At 41.7% G+C, this 24,648-nt stretch overlaps 1 protein-coding gene across 2 annotated transcripts in view; it reads left to right on the top strand.

Annotated features, from left to right (window-relative positions):
* The window catches only part of dync2h1 (dynein cytoplasmic 2 heavy chain 1), an 836,995-nt gene that overhangs the window by 173,618 nt on the left and 638,729 nt on the right, over positions 1 to 24,648 (top strand). For both annotated transcript variants that reach the window (XM_068033753.1, XM_068033752.1), the window contains exons 38-43: positions 5,092 to 5,291; positions 6,134 to 6,398; positions 14,349 to 14,556; positions 17,194 to 17,323; positions 19,397 to 19,552; positions 24,099 to 24,358. In XM_068033753.1, the coding sequence (XP_067889854.1) occupies positions 5,092 to 5,291; positions 6,134 to 6,398; positions 14,349 to 14,556; positions 17,194 to 17,323; positions 19,397 to 19,552; positions 24,099 to 24,358 (1,219 nt within the window). The remainder of the gene's footprint in view (positions 1 to 5,091; positions 5,292 to 6,133; positions 6,399 to 14,348; positions 14,557 to 17,193; positions 17,324 to 19,396; positions 19,553 to 24,098; positions 24,359 to 24,648) is intronic.

Here is a 24,648-nt window from a genome sequence, read left to right as displayed (position 1 = left end):
CTGATCTGGTTTATCATGCTAGGTCGTCACAGAGAGATCATGTTCTATCTAAAGAAGAGGCATCATGTTTTATCTAAAGCAGAGGCAGAGCAAACATGAAGCTTGATTGGTCAGTTGAACTGCTTGGGCACTCAGAGTAGACCAGATGTTCGTTTTCATGTGTTGGTGATAAGTATTACAATCAAGCACCCTAAAATAAAGAATGTTTTAAGGGCAAATAAAACATTAAAAAAATGAATCTGGGGGAATCCGTACTTAAGTTTCCATCCTTGGGTGACCCAAAGAACATGAAACTAGTCATTTTTTAGTGATTCATCATGTGTTGTCCTTTAGCTTGGGAAGCAGAGAAAATTAAAAGGGTTGTTAAAAGTACTTCAGCTGCTGAAACACTGGCTCACATGGAGGAGAGACAATGGGTATGGGTTTCTATTTGTCCAATATTTTAAATGAGATTCTATACAAGGGGCATATTGAAGATTGTGTACCCAGTGAATGTTATGTAGATAATCATTCATTGTGGGATAATGTACACTCTTTGAAAAGCATGAGGGAGAAAAGGTTATGGATTGGCCTTACTGGCTTGAAACAAATGCTGGAGAGAAAAGATATCTTTAAAATTAATTAGGTGGATGCAAGTCATCAACTGTTTGAATGTTTCACAAAAAGAAATGCACGTGCGAAGCAATTGTTAAGAGTCCTTGGGGGAGCGGGCAGTTGGGGGTTTGCGGGGGGAGCTTGCACTGTAATGCTTTGTACCGGATGTGGAGGTTTTTGTTTCAATTTGTTTTGGAATTTTGGTGTGCATATTAACTCTAATTTTTATTTAATGGAAACTGTTAATTCTATATTAATTGTCTTTAACTCACCGGGCTGAATTTTACCGGCCCCTCGACGTCGCAGCACGGGGACCAGTAAAACTCTGCGGGGTGAGGTCCGCCTTGACCCACGACGTCGAGAAGGGCCTGCCGCGTATTACTGGCAGCGGGGGGGGGGGCTTCGGTGTGGCCCCCCTACCGCCTGGCGGCAGGTCCTTCATCTGCATATTTAAATTAACATTAATAACATGTAAATAGACATACATGCAGGCGACGGCCGTCCCATGCTGATTTTCTGGCCACCGTTCGTGCTTCATGCGTCTTTGGAACTCTGTCCGGAGATCCAAGGCGAGAACCTGGTGGGGAGGGAGGAGGAATAAAATTTTCAGGGCGGGAGGGATGGGGGAGAGGGAAAATTCATTTTTATTGGTTGTGTGAATAGTGGGAAGGGGATGAAGGGCAAATGATTGAAGGTTGGGGGGTGAAAGTTTGGGTAGGAAATAAAGTGTTTTTTGTCAATGAGGGCCAATTAAAAAGCCATTTGGGGGTGGGGGGGGGGCGGTTGGGGAAGGGCTTCCATAACATAAGTGTTTATTTAATAAAGATCTGCACTGATGTTCCTTTATAACTTTAAATCTTTGCTAAGGGCTTAAAGCTCTTAAAATGGCGCCGACGCCTGCGTTGTGGCACTGGATGCTGCTGTTGGGGATGCAGCAACTGCCCCCGATGGTGGAGAGGGGGTGGCCACTCCACCCCCTCTATTTAAATGAGCTCCTACACATAATATCGTGGGGGCTCAGGGACGGCACATCCACGCGGGATGCATGCTGCCATCAGAGTGCGCTGCCGCAAACTGTGGCGCACTCGTAAAATTCAGTCCACCAGGTTAAATCACCAAGGCTCCTTCGACAGCACCTTCCAAAGCCCTCAACCTCTACCACCTAGAAGGACAACGGCAGCAGATGCATGGGAACATCACCACTTGCAAGTTCCCCTCCAAGCCGCACACCATCCTGCATTGAAACTATATCGCTGTTCCTTTGCTGTGACTGGGTCAAAATCCTGGAACTCCCTTCCTAACAGCACTGTGGGTGTACCTACATTACATGGACTGCAATGGTTCAAGAAGGTGGCTCACCACCACCTTCTCGAGGGTAATTAGGGATGGGTAATAAATGTGACCTAGCCAGGGATGCCCACATCCTGTGAAAGAATGAAAAAGAAAAATTGTATGCAGATGGGCATTAACTGGAGATTCACTTGAGCCCTATAAATAGGCACAGACTAAAACAGTAGTTGTTGGATTAAGAGGTGCATGATGGTAATGTGTAACTCTGTAAGTAAATATAAAAGTGTTTAACGATTGCCTCCAGTCCATTCTTCACCAGCTGGTTTTCTGGATTTGGACAAGTTGGGAACATTTAGGGAACAGTGATCATGGTAGCTATGGAAAAAACCAAAGTTTTCTAGAGTACAAGTGAAAAAAGGGTGAATGTAGAAAGTTCAGACGGAAGTGGAAAAGGAAATAAGGGAGGCAAAGAGAGAGCATGAGAAGAGTCTGGTAGCTAACATAAAAGGAAATCTAAAAGTCTTCTATAGGCATATAAATAGTAATAGGGTTCTCAGAGTAGGGATGGCGCTGATTAGGGAATCAAAAAGGAGATCTCTGCGTGAAGGCAGAGGGCATGGCTGAGGTACAAAGTGAGTACTTTGCATCTGTCTTTACCAAGGAAGAAGATGCTCCCAAATTCAGAGTGAAAGAGCAGGTAGTTCAGACACTAGATGGGCTAGCTAAAAGTTGATAAAGAGGAAGTATTTGAAAGACTGGCTGTACATGAAGTGGATAATTCACCAGGACCAGATGGGATGCATCCAAATATACTGAGGGAAGTAAGGGAGGAGATTGTGGAGGGCACCGGCCATAATCTTCTAATCCTCCTTAGATACAGGGGTAGTGCCAGAGGACTGGAAAATTGGAAATGTTACACCCTTGTTCCGAAAAGGGTGTAAGGATAAACCTGCAATTATAGGCCACTCAATTTTACCTCGATGGTGGGAAAGCTTTTAGAAACGACAATCTGGGACAAAATTAACACTCGGACAAGTGTGGATTAAATAAAGAAAGCCAGTATTGATTTATTAAAGGCAAATCGTGTTTAACTAATGTGATTGAGTATTTTGATGAGGTAGCAGAGAGAGTAATGTGGTTGATATTGTGCATATGAACTTGCAAAAGGTGTTTGATTAAGTGCCACATAATAGCCCATGGAATAAAAGAGAAAGTGGCAGCATGGACACTAAGTTGGCTGAGAGATGGGAAATAGAGGAGCGGTGAACGGTTGTTTTTTGGACTGGAAGAAGGTATACTGTAGGATTCCCCAAGGGTCTGTACTAGGACCACTGTTTTTCTTGATATATATTAATCACTTAGACCTGGGTGAATAGGGCACAATTTCAAAATTTGCAGATAAGACAAATCTCGGAAATATTGTGAACTCTGAGGATAGTGATAGACGTCAGGAGAACATAAACAGACTGGTGGAATTGGCGGACACGTGGCAGATGAGATTTAATGCAGAGAAGTGTGAAGTGATACATTTTGGTAGGAAGAACAAGGAGAGGCAATATAAGATAAAGGGTGCAATTCTAAAGTGGTGCAGGAACAGAGACCTGGGGGTATACGTGCACAAATCATTGAAGGTGGCAGGGCAGGTTGAGAAAGTAGTTAAAAGGGCATATGGCATCCTAGGCTTTATAAATAGAGGCATAGAGTACAAAAGCAAATAAATTATGATGAACCTTTAGAAACACTGGTTCAGCCTCAACTGGCATATAATGTTCAATTCTGGGCACTGCACTTTAGGAAGGATGTGAAGGCTTTTGAGAGGGTGCAGAAAAGCTTTGAGAATGATTCCATGGTTGAAGGACTTTGGTTAAGTTGATAGATTGGAGAAATTGGAGTTGTTCTCCATAGAATAGAGAAGGTTGAGAGGAGATTTGATAAAAGTGTTGAAAATCATGAGTGGTAGAGTAGATACAGAGAAACTGTTCCCATTGACAGAAGTGTCGCGAACCAACGTACACCCATATAAGGCAAATGGCAAAAGAAGTAATACATAAGGACATAAGAACTAGGAGCAGGAGTAGACAATTCAGCCCCTCGAGCCTGCTCCGCCATTCAGTATGATCATGGCTGATCTCATCTCGGCCTCAACAACACTTTCCTGCCCATTCTCCATAACCCTTCAACCCATTACTAATTAAAAATCTGTCCATCTCCTCCTTAAATTTACTCAATGTCCCGGCATCCATCGCACTCTAGGGTAGTAAATTCCACAGGCTCATGACCCTTCGAGAGAAGTAATTTCTCCTCATCTCTGTTTTAAATCTGCTACCCCTTATCCTAAAACTATGACCTCTTGTTCTAGATTGCCTCATCTGAGGAATCCTCTCTATGTCTACTTTGTCAATCCCCTTAATCATCTTATATACCTCAGTTAGATCTCCTCTAATGGAGACATGAGGAAAGATTTTTTTACGCAGCAAGTGGTTAGGATCTGGAATGCACTGCCTAAGAGTGTGGTGGAGGCAGATTCAATCATGGCTTTCAAAAGGCAATTGGATAGGCACCTGAAGAGAAAAAGTTGCAGGTCTACAAAGAAAGGACTGGGGAGTGGGACCAGCAGAGTTGCTCTTGCAGATTGCCAGCATGGACACAATGGACCAAATGGCCTCCTTCTGTGCTGTAACCATTCTATGATTATGATTTTGTGAGTATATGCCCAATTTACTCAGGCTGTCATCATAGAACAACCCCCACATCCCAGGAACCAACCTTGTGAAGCTTTGCAGTATCGCCTCCAAGGCAAGTATATTCTTCCTTAGATATCAAGCCCAAAACTGTGAACAGTACTCCAAGTATGATTTCAACAGTGCCCTATACAATTGTAGCAAGACTTCTTTATTCTTGTACTCCATTTTGAAAATCCTTTTATCTAGCTATATATGTTTACTTGAACCTTTTGAATACAAAATACTTAGTGCCTCTCCAATAAAAAATATTCTGAATGACATATTAATAGCAATTACAGGATACTTCAGATGTTTTAGAATTAGTTCCCTCAAAGCAGTGCAATTATAATGAAGAACTGAGAAAGGTTAAAGTTAATTTTTTGGCAGCTTATGTACTTTGTCCTAGAATCTTGCAAAGCGTCGCCTTTGTACATATTCCAAATGTGCATTTTCACAATGTATCTTTCCACTTTTTGTTTTACAGTTGATGAGAGTCATATTGTGGTGCAGGCCCTGCGCCTTAACACTATGTCAAAATTGACATTTGCCGACTGTACACGGTTTGATGCTTTGGTGAGAGATATTTTCCCCAGTGTGAATTTTAAAGATGTTGAATATGTGGAGCTGGCTGCAGCTCTGCATGAGGCATTTGAGGAAGCATACCTTGAAATTATACCCAACCAGGTAAATATGAAGACTGCTAAAAAGACAAACAGTTATTTGCAATTATTTGAATATTTCTGACCCATATTATTTAGTTATAATTCTCAAGTGGAATATAAATTCACGTACAAAGTTGTGGGATAAACAGGGCAAATTTGCAGAGCGAGTGACAAAAACTGGTTTTGAATTATGAATATACTTGATCAAATCAATAATTCACTAGACTTCTTGTATTGTACCACCAGTGCATTTTATTTATTGAAATATTTTATTTAATACATACTCCAGTTAACTTTTAGCATGGCTTTGAATTACACAGTTGCTATATTTCTTTGAAATTCTCAGAAAGCTGTATGCTTAATTTAATGCTGATTTAATTTATTAGGCTGAAAAACAGTGATTGTTTAAAAGTACATAATAGTTGGTAATATAGACATATTTCAACAAAATGATTTTAATGCCACTGCTGAATAAATTAATGTTTCTTCTGACTGAAATTATTTTTGGAGTTGTGTTTATAAATTTTAATATTGCTTGTTTCCCCTGTTATAAATATGCAAATATCCACTGCAGTTACAGTCCCCAATCTATTGAATCCTTGTTCTAAACCCAAGTTGCTTGAATAGTGGAAATTGTACTTGGCTTTGAAACTTAAATGATGGGCCAATTTTCCTGTTAAATTGGGCAGTAGCTCCGGGAAATCTGTTCTTGCGCATTCAACAGAATCAGAGTGTTCTCAACAAGACTAATGAAGCATTCTGTTTTCCAGCTTTAAAAAGCTGTTGGCAATCATATGTACTTGGACATCAAATGAGATTATGTTTCCTTTGCTAAAATTTGTATAACTGCTGCAATTATTCCAGATAAAGAAGGCTTTGGAGCTTTTTGAACAACTGCGCCAGAGAATGGGAGTAGTTATTGTGGGTCCAAGTGGTGCAGGAAAATCAATACTATGGCGAATGTTACGGACAGCTCTTGGTAAAATAAACAAAATGGTGAAGCAGTACACAATGAATCCCAAAGCCATGCCACGCCAACAGCTCCTTGGTCACATTGACATGGATACCCGAGAATGGTCTGATGGTGTGTTAACTAACAGTGCTCGTCAGGTTGTTCGAGAGCCACAGGGTAAGAAGTGATGATGCAACTAATATATAACTATTAATTGACTGAGGGAAGAAGCACCAACAGGTTTACAATATTTAAAATAACACCAAAATGAACCCTCTTAAGCCTCCATAAAATATAGATAAAAGTTAAAGTTGCATTGCTCTAGCTGTTATTATTTAATATTCTGCAAAATAAGTTAAAATGAGAATGCAAATGTTTTTGGTTTGTGTTATTTAGGTAAAATTTTTAATGCTGCAAATACTGCAGCTGGTGAGTGACAATTGCATTGTATTATATTTTCGGAAGGTGGGGGTGGGGGGGGGGGGGGTGGTGGAGGTGCGGTGGGGGAATATTCTGTCCCTAAAGTTCAGTTTGCAAGAAATCAGATTGCTATGAAAAAGGTTCTTTCAAAATAAATATTTTTATTGTGACTCATTTAAGTCGTCATTTTGGTGACTAGCCATTTATTATGTCGAATCCTGATTTTATTTATTTTTATTTATTTAGAGATACAGCACTGAAACCGGCCCTTCGGCCCACCGAGTCTGTGCCGACCAACAACCACCCATTTATACTAACCCTACAGTAATCCCATATTCACTACCACCTACCTACACTAGGGGCAATTTACAATCGCCAATTTACCTATCACCTGCAAGTCTTTGGCTGTGGGAGGAAACCGGAGCACCCGGCGAAAACCCACGCGGTCACAGGGAGAACTTGCAAACTCCGCACAGGCAGTACCCAGAATTGAACCCCAGTCCCTGGAGCTGTGAGGCTACGGTGCTAACCACTGCGCCACTGTGCCGCCAGTTGTTTTGACGACAGTTGTTTGTTCTTGTTTTTAAACTCAATAAAATCTTTATTGTCTGTGGTGTAAAAATCGGTACACAGGAATAAGTACTCCACCCTTCTCAATTCCATTTCGAGTGAGGTCACAAAATGCGCAAACCAAGAAGATCTCTGGTTTGATCGATTGATCTGTGCAAGGCCAATCACAACTGTACAGTAATAAGATCATACAATGGTCTTGGTGTCTGGACAGGGGAAAGGTAGCTGAGATCTTTGCTCATGATTGTGTTCTCAGTAGCTTCTCCTGGGAGTTTGAATCACAGGTGAGGGTAAGATTGAACTCTGCAGTGAAATTTCCCACTGTTGAGTAGCTTGCTGACGTTCTATGTCCACAGTTATGCAAGAAAAATGGTCACTTGTGTGAGGAACCTAAGGGTTATTGCTCATGAATCCATACGTTGTCTTCAGGAGAGGAGAAAGAAAACACTTCTAAACAACAAAAACAACTTGAATTTATTGCATTTACATTGCACCTTTAGCCTAGTAAAAACATAATAAGTAAAACAAAATTGACACCGGGCCATAAAGGGAATTTAGGACAAGTGACCATAAGCTTGGTTAAAAGAGCTAGGTTTAATAAGCAATTTCAAGGAAGATGGGAAAGCAGAGCGGTTTAGGGAGGGAATTAAAGTGTGTAGCGTCTAGGCAGCTGAAGACATGGCTGGCAGTGATGGAGCTATGAAAGTTCGGGATACGTAAGAGGGCCGAATTAGAGGACAGCAGAGATGTAGGCTGGAGAGACTGGGAAGGATGAGGCCATGAATTGATTTGAACACAAGGATGAAAATTTTAAAATCTGCATTGTCAGAGTGAGAACCAGTGTAGGTCAGTGAGTTTGGGATGATGGATAAAGTACTTCACTCCTGTGTATGAGTAAATTTCAAAACAGTTTGTTGAGAAAATTGGTAAATATATAAAATTTACATTTGCTACTGAGTGGATGTTAATGATTTCCATTTTCAAAAGTTTTCACTGCAAGATAGCTCTCTTTTTTTCTCTTTGCAATATGTTTAGATTAGCACTGTTATAAATTTGAAACCCAGTATTAGAGATAAAATGCTAAATTGGAATGATCCCCACATTCCATTCCTGGATTTTAGAAATTAAGTGAAATAAAATGGGCGGCGCAGTGGTTAGCACCGCAGCCGCATAGCTCCAGCGACCCAGGTTTGGTTTTGGGTACTGCCTGTGCGGAGTTTGCAAGTTCTCCCTGTGACAGGGTGGGCTTCCTCCTGGTGCTCTGGTTTTCTCCCACATGACAAAGACTTGCGGTTGATAGGTAAATTGGCCATTGTAAATTGCCCCTAGTGTAGATAGGTGGTATGAGAAGTGAGGGAAGGTGGGGATGTGAGAAGGAAATGGGATTAATGTAGGATTAGTATAAATGGGTGCGGACTTGTTGGGCCGAAGGGTCTGTTTCGGTGCTGTATCACTTTATGACTCGAAAATATTCAAGACCAATTCTTACAACAATCTCTTCCAAACTTTACAGAATTATGTAGAATTTCATAGAATATACAGCACTGAAACAGACACTCCGCCCAACCGGTCCATTGTGGCATTTATGCTCCACTCAAGCCTCCTCCCATTCTTCTTCTAACTCTATCAGCATAACCTTCTATTCCCTTCTCCCTCATATGCTTATCTTACTTTCCCTTAAATGCATCAACATGATTCGTCTGAATTACTCCCTGTGGTAGAAAGTTCCATATTCTCACCATCTCCTGGGTAAAAAGGTTTCTTCTGAATTCCCTATTTTATATTGGCCTCAAGTTTTGCTGTTCCCCATCAGTAGAAAAACTCTCTCTGTGCCTATTCTATCAAAATCTTTCATAATGTTAAATACCTCAATTTGGTCAGCCCTCAGCCTTCTCATTTTCAAGAGAAAAGGGATCCAGCCTGTTCATCCTTTTCTAATGAATATAACCTTGCAGTTCTGCTGTCCGTGGAAATCCTTTTTTGCCTCGATATCCCTTTGATAATATGTCACTACCCCAAGTGTGGTCTAAAACAAGGTTTGACACAAGTTTACTTTTCAATTCTATCCCTCTAGGTTGTTGCTTTATGGCCTTATTAATCTGCGTCGATACCTTTAGTGATTTAATGATTTGTGCCCCAAATCCCTTTGCTCCTCCATCCCATTTAGATTCTTATTTTCCAAATAATATGTGACCTTTTTAACCAAAATATAACACCTCGCACTTATGTGATAATTCATTTGCCAATTATATGCCCATTCTGTGAGCTTATTAATGTCTTCTTGTAATCTTGTATAGGGTACAGTAGCATTGTGATTATGTTACTGGACTAGTAATTCAGAGGCCTGGGCTAATGATCTGGAGACATGAGGGGCTGGGTTTTAAGGATCTGTGGTGAGTGGGCCCTGTAAATGGCCCCGGATGAGGCCTGCCATGGATCTCTGCTCTGGCTGGGCCTGGCCTGATCCTCCTGGTGGCAGTGAGGCACTGTGGCGGCTGTCCCGCTGCTGGGCAATGGGACTTGAATTAACATATGCAAATGAATAAAATTAATACATTAACATGCACTTACCTGGAATCATACGGACCAGTCGGCACTCCCATGCCTTCGGATCCCTGTCCAGGGAAATGAGGCACAATACTGGTGTTGAGGGGTGAGGAGATAAGTTTGTCAGTGCAGGGGTCGGGGGAGTTTATGGGGTCAAATTAATATCATGGGTGTAGGGGATGGTGGGAAGGGTTATAGTTTCAACTTTGTGCCGTTTCGGGAGGGGAAGGTCAGATGGTTAAGGTAAGCTGGGGAATTCATTAAATAAGTATGGAATAAAAAGCTAGTATCAGTAATGATGACCATGAATCTACTGGATTGTCATAAAACCCATCTGGTTCACACGTGTCCTTGAGGAAAGAAAATCTTTGTCATTACACGATTTGGCCTAGATCTGACTCCAGACCCATAGCCATGTGGTTGATATAAAAAAAAAATTATTTCACAGGATGTGGGCATCGCTGGCTAAGCCAGCATTTATTGCCCATCCCAAATTGCCCTCGAGAAGGTGGTGGTGAACCACTTTCTTGAACCGCTGCAGTCCATGTGGTGTAGGTACACCCATAGTGCTGTGGAAGGGAGTTGCAGAATTTTGACCCAGCAACAGTGAATGAACGGCGATATAGTTCCAAGTCAGGATGGTATGTGGCTTGGAGGGGAACTTGCAAGTGGTCGTGTTCCGATGCATCAGTTGCCCTTGTCCTTCTAGGTGGTAGAGGTCGCGGGTTTGAAAGGTGCAGTCGAAGGAGCCTTGGTGAGTTGCTTCAGTGCATCTTGTAGGTGGTACACACTGCTGCCACTGTGTGTCAATGGTGGAGGGAGTGAATGTTGAATGTGGTGAATGGGGTGCCAATCAAGTGGGCTGCTTTGTCCTGGATGAGGTCGAGCTTCTTGAGTGTTGTTGGAGCTGCACCTATCCAGGCAAGTTGAGAGTATTTCATCACGCTTCTGACTTGTGCCTTGTAGCTGGTGGACAGGCATTGGGGAGACAGGATGTGGGTTACTCATTGCAGAAGTCTCAGCCTCTGACCTGCTCTTGTAGCCACAGCATTTATGTAGCTGGTCCAGTTCAGTTTCTGGTCAATGGTGACCCCCCAGGATGTTGATAAATGGGGGATTCTTTGATGGTAAGGGCAGATAGTTGGATTGATCTCCAACAGCCACAACTGTCTTCATTTGTGCTAGGTATGACTCCAACCATTGGAGAGTTTTCCTCTTGATTCCCATTGACTCCAGTTTTGCCAAGGCTCCTTGATGCCAGACTTGGTCAAATGCTGCCTTGATGTCAAGAGCAGTCACTCTCACCTCACCTCTGGAGTTCAACTCTTTTGTCCATGTTTGAACAAAGGCTGTAATAAGGTCAGGAGCTGAGTGGTCCAGGCGGAACCCAAACTGAATGTCAGTGAGCAGGTTATTGCTGAGCAAGTTGCACTTGATAGCATTGTCGACGACCCCTTCTATCATTTTGCTGATGATAGGGTGGTAATTACCCGGGTTGGATTTGTCCTGCTTTTTGTGCACAGGACATACTTGGGCAATTTTCCACATTACTGGGTAGATTCCAATATTGTCGCTGTACTGGAATAGCTTGCCTAGGGGCACAGCTAGTTCTGGAGCTCAAGTCTTTAGTACTATTGCAGAAATGTTGTCAGAACCCATAGCCTTTGCAGTATCCAGTGCCTTCAGCCTTTTCTTGATATCAGGTGGAGTGAATCGGATTGGCTGAAGACTGGCATCTGTGATGCTGGGGACCTTAGAAGGAGGCTAAGATGGATCATCCACTCAGCACTACTGGCTGAAGATGGATGCAAATGCTTCAGCCTTGTCTTTTGCACTGTCATTGAGGATGGGGATATTTGTGGAGCCACCTCCTCCTGGCAGTTGTTTCATGGTCCACCACCATTCACGACTGGATGTGGCAGGACTGCTGAGCTTTGATCTGACATGTTGGTTGTGGGATTGCTTAGCCCTGTCTGTTGCATGCTGCTTCTGCTGTTTGGCATGCTAGTAGTCCTGTGCTGTTGCTTCACCAGGCTTAACTGGATTCTTAACTGCTTTCTGAAATAGCCTAACAAACTACTCTGTTGTATTCAAGAAGGCACCTTCTGAAGGGCAATTAGGGTTGAGCAATAAATACTGGCCTTGCCCACATCCTATGAATGAAATAAAATAAAATTGTTGCAGTCCTCCTCAGTATTGCCCCCATGCCAACCCCCACCCCCCAAATTGGTGTTGTTTTCAAATCCTTTTGGATCCGCTTTCCTGCCTTCTGCCACTCTGCACAGCTCCCTTTACCCTTAATCTTTGTTTTCTGTCTTGCAGCCAGCTAGCTATACATTTTGCTACTTGTCCCCTGACTCCCAATACTCTGACCTTATTTATTAGTCTGTTATATGCCATCTTATCAAAGGCCTTTTGGAAATCTAGATAAATTACATTTACTGCATTACCCTTGTCTACTCTGACTGTTACCTCTTCAAAGAATTCAAAGAGATTAGTAAAGCAAGACTTTTTTTTCCCTTTTAAAATACATTCAATATTACATTTTTGGTTTCTTGATGTTTTCCTACTTTCTCCTTTAGTTGGTGTTCCATTATTTTTCTTACACTGATGTTAAGTTGGCTGGTCAATTGTTCCATGACGGTGTTTTATCTCTCTCCTTAAATATAGGTATTCACCAGTCCATTACACCTTTTTTTTTTTAAACAAATTATTAAATATGTGTAATAGTGACTTTGCAATCTGCCCAGACCAGGAATTTTATCATCTTTGAATTTGGTTGGTTTATTTAATTTTCTCCTCTTTTTATTTTAAATGTGGCTCTATCATTTCTAAGCTGATCTGCCCATGTCATGTCTACCTGATAAGTACGGAAACAATCTATTTATTGAATATTTCTGGTATTTTCTTATCACTGCCTGTGATTTTATCCTGTCCATCCCTTAGTGGCTGTATTCCCATCCCGACTTTCCTTTTTTTATTGATGTGCCTATGGAATATTTTTCTATTTTATGTTCTTTGATGATTTAATTTCATCGTCTTTTCTTTTCTAATTGCTTTTTTTTTTACTTCTCTCCAAATATCTGTACTCTCCCTTGTTATGCTCACCCTTACTGTACTTAGTGATTGCCTCTTTCCTCACCCTTAATTTTTCGCTTCTGCCCTTATTCATCCATGATGTCTTATTTCTGTTCTGTTGTTTTTAGTGGAATATATATATTTATGGACTCTGTTGAGCATAGTTTTAAATGTTTCCCACTTCTGTTCCACATCATTGCTTGCAAATATTGTTGTCCATTTTATTTTCCCAAGTTCTATTCTCAGCCCCTCAAAATCAGCTTTTCTCCAATCTATTACCCTGTCTTTGTCTTGCTTATGCCCTTCTCAATTATCATCTTAGATTAGATTAGAGATACAGCACTGAAACAGGCCCTTCGGCCCACCGAGTCTGTGCCGAACATCAACCACCCTTTTATACTAATCCTACACTAATCCCATATTCCTACCAAACATCCCCACCTGTCCCTATCACCTACCTCTACTAGTGACAATTTATAATGGCCAATTTACCTATCAACCTGCAAGTCTTTTTTGGCTTGTGGGAGGAAACCGGAGCACCCGGAGAAAACCCACGCAGACACAGGGAGAACTTGCTAACTCCACACAGGCAGTACCCGGAAACATGTTAAATTATAGTCACTATTGCCTAGATGTTCCCCTACATTTACTTATCTGCTCTGCTTCATTCCCCATTACTAGATCCAATGCTCCTTTTGTTGGGCTTCTTACATACTGGGTTAGAAAGGAATCCTGTACAAATTGTAGGAACTCCATTCCCTCAGTCCCTTGACCTACCTCCTGGCCAATTAATGTCGGGGTAGTCGAAATCCCCCATAGTTATTATTCTACGATTTTTTAAAATTTCCCTAATTTGTTTCTTTATTTATTCCTCCACCTTCCTTCCACTGTTATGTTGACAGATAGCCCCTATTAGTGTAATTGATCCCTTATTTTACCCCTGTTCATATGGACTCTATTTCTGTTTTACTGATGGTGTGTCACCTTTTTCTGCTGCCACTATGTTGTCTCTAATAAATACAGCTACTCCACATCCCCTTTTCCCCTCTCTACCTTTTCTAAATGTTATACCTTGCAACGTTTAATTCCCTGTCCTGATTTTTCAGTAGCTATGTCTCAGTAATCCTACTGTATCTCGTTCCTCGCAACTTCTTGTTGCTATCAGTTCCCCTGATTTATTATGGACACTGTGCATTGATGTATAGTCAGTTTAACTCATTTTTAATAGCAGTTCCTCTCACTTTATTTTGAACCATCTTTTTACACTCCTGTACTGTAACTCCATGCCCTGGCCATTTATGTCCTTCCGTAGTTAAGTCAGTCCTATGCTCTCCTTTCTCGTCTCATTTATTTTTAGGCTTGTTTCATTTCTTGTAAATCTCTACCATTGCACTCCCCACTTCCCCTCTGCACTCTCCACCCCCAACCTGGCCCCCGTCTTACTAGCTCATCATTACAAGCCCTTAAAAACCTAAGTCATCACTGAAGGTTATATTCTGTGCTTCTCTTTAGAGGTCCACTCCTGGATTATCTGTGATGGGGACATTGATCCTGAATGGATTGAGTCCTTAAACTCAGTACTGGATGATAATCGGCTGCTCACCATGCCAAGTGGAGAAAGGATCCAGTTTGGACCAAATGTTAACTTTGTGTTTGAAACTCATGACCTCCGCTCTGCATCTCCTGCTACGATATCCAGAATGGGCATGATCTTCCTGAGGTAAGTATGCTTATATTTCAGATTGTTCTGTTTTCTGTCTTGTAGCTAGAATACCAACATTTGTAAATTCTTTCACCAGCGTCCAGATAAAACTACCTACAATATTTCTTTAACATCTTGTGCATTAAAGTTACTTCGGTTGATATACATGCAACAAGCAATTTGAAGGAAAGGAAAGAACTTATATTTAGATAGGATCTTTCAGAACCCCAGGATATCCCAAAGCACATAACAGCTAATGAAGTACATTTGGAGTCTAGTCACTGCTGTAATGTAGAAAATACTGCAGCCACAGAACAAGATCCCACAAATGACCAGATAATCTGTGTTAGTGATGTTGGTTGAGAAATAAATGTTGATCAGGACACCCGGGAGAATTCCCCAGCGCTTCTTCCAATAGGTTCATAGGATCTTTCACACCCATTTGAAGAGGCAGACAGGGTCTCTGTTTAATATCTCATCTGAAAGATGGCACTGCTGACATGATAGCATTCCCTCAGTGCTACACAGACTATGTGGTCAAGTCTCAGGAGTGGATGTGAATCCACAATGGAATAACTAGGTGGTGAGTGCTACCACTGAGCTAAAGCTGACACCTTTTAGAAATTATTTAATTGAGCTATCTTTCTTTTAGTACCATTTTGTACTTTTACCACCAGAATAATATAAGCGTGGACTGAATGCTTCACTTCCATTTATTAGTGTGATAATTTTGCATAAAGTTAAGGACATTAAAATGCATTGCAATTCAACTGTGGCATTAACAGCTTACACAGAAACCTAGAAAGATTTACAGCACTGAATGAGGCCATTTGGCCCATCGAGTCCATGGCGACAGAAAAAGAGCTTTTCAAAAATAGCTATCCATTCTAATCCCCCTTTCAGCTCTTGGCCAGTAATCCTGTAGGTTACAGAACCTCGAGTCCACATACAAGTGATTTTTAAATGCGATGAAGGTTTCTGCCTCTATTACAGTTTCAGACAGTAGGTTCTGAAGACAAAACTTAAAAAGTTTCAGGAGGGCGAATGCGTAGCTGCAGACTTTGTTTTGCATCACAGTCACAGTTCAATGTTGAAAACCCTGGTACAATTTCTCCAGTAGGGAGTCTCAAAGCCACTTCCAGTCACTGTCTACTTGTTTTATAAAAAATGGTGCTCTTAGGCAGGGTCCAACTTCTTCTGCTGGAGTAGATAGAATCTCTCTCTCTCTGGCACTCTGTCTGCACAGCATATACTTTTATGAAGTTCCTTATCCGACCCCTGGTTTCTATCATGTGACCACTGTTTCTCTTTACCATTATCCTCATAAATGGTGTCTGATGGTGGAGCCATTCATTGACAATGGGGTCTGGGTGTCACCCATCTCCATTCCATTTTGATGGTGAAGTTTTTTCACATCCATTCATTTGAGTTTAAATTTAGAGACACCAGGGAGAATTTTATGCTCTGCCCTGTGGCATTTAATTGTGGGGGGGGGAACCACGCCACCTTCCCAACTCCACCCCACTTAATTCCGTGGTGGGAAGGCCCGTGAACGGCCTTCCTGCCCACTGTCAATTGAGGCCCTTAAGTGGGCAATTAATATCCAATTAAAGGACTGATCCTGCCACCGCCAGTATTAGCCCAGTGACGGGTGGGCCTGTTGCCACACGGGGAGCATGCCAAGCAAACCCATGCAGTTACTTGCCAAATCTGTGGGGTGGGGGGAGGGCGGTGGTAAGGGTTGGGGCCCTTGTTAAAAGGGCACAGTGCCTGATTGAAGATCCCGGCACTGGGATTGGGGGGGCCCGCTGAGATCCAGCCCCTACCCTTTCTGCCAACCCTACGACATCCCCCACCCCATGAAGCCCCTTCTGCCCTGACTCACCTGTGGGCTGGGTTCCTTGTCTCCGGTGGGTGCTTTGTTGTCAGCCGCCAGCAACTCTGCAATGACTCTGCAAAGTAAAAGAGCTGCCGGGCTCTGATTGGCCGGCAGCTCTTAGTGGGCGGGATTTCCATCACTGGGGTCCTTAATCCTGGAGAAGTCTTGTCGCTGTCCAGTTAAGTGCCTAATTGGCACGTAATTCAGCAGGCCTTCTTCAGAGGAGGCAACACAGGGCTCTCGCTGGCGCTTCAGACGGTAGCCGAGACCCCCGTCACCCATATAAAATCCCCCCATCATGTCTGCAGTGCTATTGTTAACCCAATTTGTTGAAGAGAAGCAGCCATTAACATAGAATGGGCTATTCCTTTCATGACTTCTCCAAGGCTGGTCCAGACATGAAGATTGATTCAGGGTTCTTGTAGTTTCTATGTGTATTGGCAGTGCAGGATGAGGTCATCTGACCTCTTGACTCCATCTTGTTCTTCCTCTCCAAAAATCAATGGGGAGAAAACTGTCAGTGCACAATTTCCAGTACTTCACACTTGTATGTTTAAAAGCCTCCCTCCTATTTCTGTTCAGTTTTACTAAAAAAACACATACTTGGCCATGCCATATCGAAGTATGTAAAAATAATTAGCATTATTTTCCAGATTTCACCAAAATTTAAATTATAAATGTTTGCACTGTGGAAAAATAAAGGAACAATAACATTAATTGATTTGTTTTAAAAAGTCACAGAACCTGTACTTGTTTCTGATTCTTTGCATTCTTAGTGATGAAGATACAGACGTAAATTCTTTGGTGAAATCTTGGCTACGAAACCAGGCAGATGAATGTCGCAGCAATCTTGAAAGCTGGATAGGAGACTACTTTGAGAAGTGTTTGAACTGGGTTTTGAAGCAGGTGAGTGGCCATTATAAATCCTCTTGTACAAGACCGATAAACTGCAGAAAAAGTATTTTTTAATCATTATTTTGTGAAGTATAACTAATTTTCTTTTACACCACCTGGATTCCTACAGTTGAGTGCATTTAAGTGAATTGTTGAGCAGTTACTGTAAGCTTCCCCATTGTGTGAGGAAGTATTGGTGTCTAAATATTTTAGGGTTAGCCTTGTCAGTGATCTGTTGAATGGATTAACAAGGGCTATTGACTGTACAATGTTAGATAAGCTGCAGCTTATGGAGGGTGGAGGATGTGAGGTCAGTCAGGAGATCAATTGGAATAGTTGTCTGGAAGTGATAAAGGTATGGATGAGAGTTCAAACACCAGATAGTGTCAGCTTTTCTGCCTATCATTACCTGGGACTCATTTGGCATTTTTATGGAAAATTTACATTCTTTTAAATGGCTATTCCACTTATTAGAGATTTATGCTCGACAGGGTTTGTTGATTCCTCATACACAGTTGATTCTTATAGGTATCAACAGCCCTTTTCCTGCACACAGCTACAGTAGTTGCAGTTGAATCACACATGAGTGATTGACTCAAATGTGAGTGACTTTTGAACTTTGACTTTGTGTGCAATGATAGTTGCAAATGCACACATTTATGAACCAAAAGTATAATCCATTTAAAAAATCTGTACTTTTTAGTGCTCAATGCATTAGTTGACAATTTAGTTCATATGTAAAAAAACTCAATTAATTTCATTAAACTCTTTAAGTTGTCTGACATTTTCAAATCATATTTTTCTATCTTATACTTAGAACAGAAAAAAATGAGGTACATTTGCAGGACAGGCACTGAGCAGCTCATTGAATCATGCATGCTTGTGTCCTGATGTAGCTTGATGTTGTAGCCTGAAGACACTGATGAATAGAACCAACTTTGTCCTTTTAGCAGAAGAGAAGACCCATGGAAATTGTAGGATTACACTACTGTTGAGTCTTGAGAAATTGTCACTTTTATATTCTGTTGATTGTGGGAGATTCACATTTCAAAAGTTGATGACACTAGTAATGCAAATATGCTTACAGTCTAGTCTGACTTAGTATTGTTAATTCTTATAGGAATATAAAGAACTTGAAAAGATCATTATGCTGCTGTTGATTGTTCCTAGAGTTCAAAAGCAGAATACATCATTCAATATTTAAGTACCTCAATACACATTACATTAACTTGCATTTATCAATATTAAAGGCTAATTACCTATAAAAATGCAAACTCTTTCAAAATTGTTTTGAACAATAACTACTTTGAGTATGGTGTTTCCCAGAGTTTAGTTGTTATGCATTTTGAAAACTGTATTATTATGCCCTATATTAGTTACGAAGATGAGAAAGCTTTGGGCTCAGAACTAACCTTGAAATAACATCCCTGTTCTCTAGCAGCAGCTGTGCTCATTTGCGACTGCTTTCTGCTTTCTCACTTTTTTCTAATTTTTAACAATGTGTCTTAATTCTATGAACCACTAACTGCTGTACAAATCTTTAAAAAAAAACCTGGTCAAACACCAGCCAGGATATGCATAGTTTTCCTCATGCCAAGTATTGATGTGAAATTCTTCAAGTATCTAGTATGTTTGTAAAATAACGCCAAGGTCAATGTAAACAAGGAAACGTTTGGTAAATTCTGTAGACTTTATTTTGTAAAATATTTAAATATCTATTTGTCATCAGTAAAGCTGATCAAATGTAAAATTGTCCTGAATCAGAGAATTCAGCTCTTCTTCTTTGGCCTCCTTGTCTCGCGAGACAATGGGTAAACGCCTAGAGGTGGTCCGTGGTTTGTGGAGCAGCACCTGGAGTGGCTGTAAAGGCTAATTCCAGAGTGACAGACTCTTCCAGAGGCGCTGCAGATAAAATTGTTTGTCGGGGCTGTTACACAGTTGGCTCTCTCCTGGCACTTCTGTCTCTTTTCCTGCCAACTGCTAAGTCTCTTCGACTTTGACTTCAACTCTAGGCTAATAAATAGAGAGTAAATATTAGGATTTAAGTTTTTATTTATTTTGAAAAATGAATTATTCTCTTTTCAGAATGACTTTGTGGTGGAAACTAGTCTTGTTGGAACTGTTTTGAATGGTTTGTCTCATCTTCATGGTTGTATGGATCGTGGGCAGTTCATAATTAGTCTAATTAGAGGGCTTGGTGGTAATCTTAACATCAAATCACGACAAGAATTTTCTAAAGAGGTATGTAACTTCACTATCTTTCAAATGTATATTGCACAGAAGTTTAGAAAATTAAATTATGACTTCAGAAAAATATCCTTCAGCAAGATGTAATATGCTTCCAGATTTTATTGATTTGTGAAGTGAATCTTGAGTATACCATGAGTAGAGTATATTACTCAGCTTAGTGTCCCCACTATCTTCTTTATTTATACTTAACAGCCTGTTTTGTAATCAACTGGTTTCTCTCACATTCACAAATTAGCATTAACCAGCAAACGTAATGATTAAATGAATATAGCCACATGTTTAGAGAAATAGTTGGAACAAGTTTACCAGGATTGGGGTAAGAGGAAGACTGGAAATTTATGGTGAGTAGTGTTTCACACATCTATGTTCATGCTGTTCTTATTTATTTTACAAATTAATTATATGGATGGACAGAACATCATCAAAATTTGATACCAATTTGGGGAATATGGCAAAGGGTGACTTTAGATTTTGAAAGACTGGGCTAGCAGGAAGAGCAGCTAAGTGGCAGACAGAGTTTAATGTAGGAAAATGTGAAATACATCCTGGAATTAAGAATAGTGAGAGTAAATACACCTTAAATGATAAGAATTTAGATGGAATAAAGGGACAGACGATCTTGGACTGTATGTATATGGGTAATTAAAGGTGGCAATGGAAATAGATCAGGAAGAAAGTGGATGTAGTGAAACTTTGCACTTGTAGGTGGGCTCAGAAGGGAACATAAATGTAAAATAGCCACTACCAGATCAATAAAGAATTTGGGAGGAATTTCTTTACACAGAATGTGGTGAGAATGCAGAACTTGCTGTCATATGGAGTAATTGAAGCAGATAGCATGGAGACTTTATAAAGGGAGGCTTGAGGTATACATGAGAATGAAGGGAATAAGGGATATGGGGCAGGGCGGGAAGAGGTAATTAGAGGAGGTACATGTGGAGTATGGCTTCAGTATTTCCAGTATTTGACTGGAACAAATTTCTGCTCACCCAGTACTGGATGTCAGACAATCAGTTTGACAGTTTAGAGAGAGTGGGCTGGGAGGCAGTGGAAGGGGGAGGAGAGCACTCCAGTACTCACTGTCTTCAAGTCTTTACATTTATGGTGGTCTGCTGCATCCTCTGCAACCTTGCTATCATGAGGGTGCAGTCTTTGCCACCAGCCTTCAGAGGGCACCTCAGGAGGAGGAGGATGGGAGGAGGCATCTGGGACCACTTTGCTCCAGAGGGCTTTCTTTGAGTGGATTCTCAGATTCCACTTCCCCTGAAATATCATCCCCATATCACAGTTGCTCCACAATTCTCCACCTTTCAATCCATCTGCCACATACTGTCACAGCGCCCTCTTGGCTAAAACCCTGAGATAAAAGCCACCAACAAAAAAAATTGCTTTATCCAGCAAACTTCCAATAATGCTATTCACCTTTGTACATTCCCTTACTGCCTGTCTTGAGGGTGCCTATGTCTGTCCTAATAGTTCTATGCAGTGCTACCCCAGTGGCTGCAACATGGCTGGTAGAGGTTTGCCGACATTCACTGGGGGATACTGCAGATGGCCTTGCAGCACGCCATTGAGCAGCTCTGAACCTTGTGGGCTGGCATCGGACTGCTCCGCCACGTTAGCAGTCTGGGTGGGCTGGTTGAAAGGCAAAAGTAAGGGCCCTGGTGGAGTGGCAGTAGTTGGAGCATGAAAGCTGTCATACTGAGACGGGACAACAGTTTCATGCACCATCCCCCCAGGGTCCTTGCTGTTGCCTTTCAGCCTCCGTAATACTTGCAATCTGTTGGAGGATAGATTGCTGGACTGTTGTGAGAGCCTGCATGTCTCTTTGAGCGCAAGTATCCACATCCATGATAGCAGCAGTCTGATCCTGCCTGGCACCAAACTGGACTTGCATGGCAACAAGCATGAATCTCATGATCTCAATCTGATCTTCCACTGCAGCATTGAGTCCTTGGGTAGCTTCTGCCTGTGCTGCATCACGTCTGGGACTGCAAGTGCTGTCATGTCATTTCCACACTGAAAAGGATGGGCTCCAAGCTCTGTTTGAAGCCCTGTACCAAGTTGGAACTGGACTTCTCTATGCTCCTTGACAGTGAGAAGAGGCTCTGTAGCAGGCCTGTCAATGCACTGCGCATCTCAGTGTGCATTCCCATCTGCGTTCTCCTGTATGCTGTGTCATCAAAGTCTTCATAACTTTTGCAGCAGAACTCCTTTGCAACCATGCCTTCCAGTGAGCTGGCACATGAATGATCATTTTCCCACGAGCCTGACTGCAACTCACTTGATCCCTGACTCTATACTACCCTCTAAGGTACATGCAGAGCTGGTGGCTGCGAGTGTCAGATCAAATGATGGTTCTTCTTCATCAGAAGTCTCGTGTAGCTCCTGCCCTTCATGATGAGGCTGTACTGGCCAGCCAGGTGCAAATCGTAGGTATGTGAAAGCTGAAGGAGAGGGGTTGGGTTGTGGGTAGGAGGGTTTGGTGAAAAGCAAGAGATCAATAGTCACACCTGTTGTATGGTAATTGATTACTTAATTGTATTCAGGTGATGCATATTAACTGGGGATAATTCACTTAGGCTCCTATATATAGGAGCAGACAGAAACTGCAATTAATGGATTAGGAGGTTCACGTTTGTAATGTGTGTCTCTGTAAATAAAAGCTTGTCAGTGTGAAAAGGTTAGGCTTCAATTCTGTCCTTCACTGCCCAGCTATCTGGGGTAGAGCAATACCATCTGCAGCTTGCACTTCGTGCCAGATTGCAAGACCAGGGTGAAGTGGGATTTGGGAAGGTGCATAAGGCAGGAATACTCCGTCATCCTGACGGTTCTCGGTGACACTGGATTCAATGGTTTCAGTTACAGCCAGCCCCATGATGTGGAGCACTGTCTCCTCCAGAGGGCTTGGTTGATGCTGGATCTCTGCTGCTCCTTGCTACTATTTATGACCTTGTCCTGCAAGGGAAGGGGAAGGATGCCAGTGAGTGTGTTGCAATGTGTTTGGCTGATGCACTTTCCATAGCTGCATAGCTTGAGGTATGTCGAAGCACAGAAGTGGGTGTGAGGCTGGCAGCATTGATCAATGTGGGAGAGTGAGGTGGAGTTTCTGATTGTTAGGCATGAGCCCTAATTGCTAATGGGTGAGAGATGGGGGTGTGGTGCATTGGGCAGTGTGAGAGGTTTTTGGAGTGCTGGATAGGTGATGTCATTTGAAGATGCATTCACTGACCTCGATCACCCATGTGAGATGATTGAACTTTTTCCGGCACTGCAGCCAGATCCTTGGTGCCAGACTGCAAGAACTGACCTCCTGCTGCCATCCCCATCCCTACCCCCACCCCCTGTGTAAAAGTGGCATCTTTCCTCCTTTCCACCTCCGCTAAGTCCTCCAACAGCACATCCGAAAACCTGTGAGCCTTCTGTCTGGCCTGTTGCTCCGTTTGCTGCTCTGTACCTTCCATCCAAATCTTCCTGAGATGTACCCTGAGTGTACCTCCCCTTTAAGGCTGTCTTTGAGGTTCAGGCTAACTCTGCATTTGTGCCAGCCACGCATTCTGCTGGCACCACTGTTGAGCGTGCAACCAGTCAGCAGTGCGTTTGACACTGGGCTGGACGCTACAATCATGTTGATGAGCAGGCAGCACAAAGTTTGAGTGCTGCCTGCCTCAACTTGGCCAGCTGGGGAGGGGGTTGGTGGGCTGATAGGGGTGGGGTGATCACACTTTGTGATTCTTGTGCCCAAAAATGGGCCTTATCAAAATTTTCCTGCATTGTTTCTACATTATAAAAATAGATTTTTAAAAACTGTGCAATTACAGTTTTGTGATTGTGTGATAACTTGTATGATGACATAGTGGCTTCCTTGTGCTACATTGTGTCTTCAGTGCTCTAACTTTCACATGCTGAAATGCAACACAATAATTAAATTGTTGCAGTACACCTTGCCAATCAAGATTATTGTGCTACAAAATCAAATACAGCATAAGTGCACAGCAAGATTTTTGGAACGCCTGGTGATTCAAAGGCATTTTGCGTGTTTAAAAACATTGAATTATCCAAAAATTTGAATTAAGAAATGTATAAAACAAGTGGGGAATTTAGTGCTTAAAAATTCAAATGATTGGATTATTTTAATTAAGCGTCTTTTAATTAACAATTAATTATAATTTCGGGCAGTTAGAATTCAGTTTCCATGGTCGCTTTGAGATCCAATTAAGTATTGGATTCAAGTGTTCACAAAGATTTTTTCTATTTCAAATCCTCAACTATGTTGTTGCTTTTTTGACATAGAAATTGTGAAGTGGCAGGAAAAAGAGGTATATTTAAAGTTCTGAAAACTCACTGAAGATATCTTTGGATCAGCTACTAATCTGATAAATTGCAGGTCTAATGCTTTTTTCACACGAACAATCAAGTGATTCACTGTTGGTATAATCCATCAATGCTATGATATTCATACCTTTAAACAAAAGATGTTAATTTGTTATACAGGTGTTCTAATGCATTCAAAAATGTCATTTTAATTTTAACTTAGGTTTTAAACTGGGCAAGAGAATCCCCACCAGATCCACGGCAGACTCTAGACACATATTATGACCAACAGAGTGGACGACTCATGGCATATCAGATGGAGAAGCCAGAGAATCTGAGTGCTGATGATTTCAGCAATCCTCAGAAACTTCCTGTCATCCGAACTCCTGACATGCAAAGAGGACTAGATTATTTTAAACCCTGGTTAAATTCTAACAACAAACAGCCATTTATACTAGTAGGACCTGAAGGATGTGGAAAAGGGTAAGATTTTGCTTTGAGAAATCATGTATCTTGACTACATGATTGTTTGAAGGTAACCGGAGTGCCGAAGGGTGAACTCTTCCCATCTGTGAATCGATTGAAACAAATTGAGGCTATATTTACTATAATATATATATTATTTACTGTATATTATTTACTGTATATTACTATATATTTACTGTACTACAGTGGAAACAAAGCCAGCCAGAGTTTCACTCTTGGGCCAAGATTTTGATGGTCAAATGGGGGTGGGAACTGAGGCAATCGTGCTGGCTTCCCGACGCTGTTCT

Source organism: Heterodontus francisci, chromosome 6 (assembly GCF_036365525.1).
Source record: "Heterodontus francisci isolate sHetFra1 chromosome 6, sHetFra1.hap1, whole genome shotgun sequence".
Lineage (NCBI taxonomy): Eukaryota > Metazoa > Chordata > Chondrichthyes > Heterodontiformes > Heterodontidae > Heterodontus > Heterodontus francisci.
The sequence above is the reverse complement of the archived record's forward strand: the minus strand, read 5'-3'. Positions and strand labels throughout refer to the sequence as shown.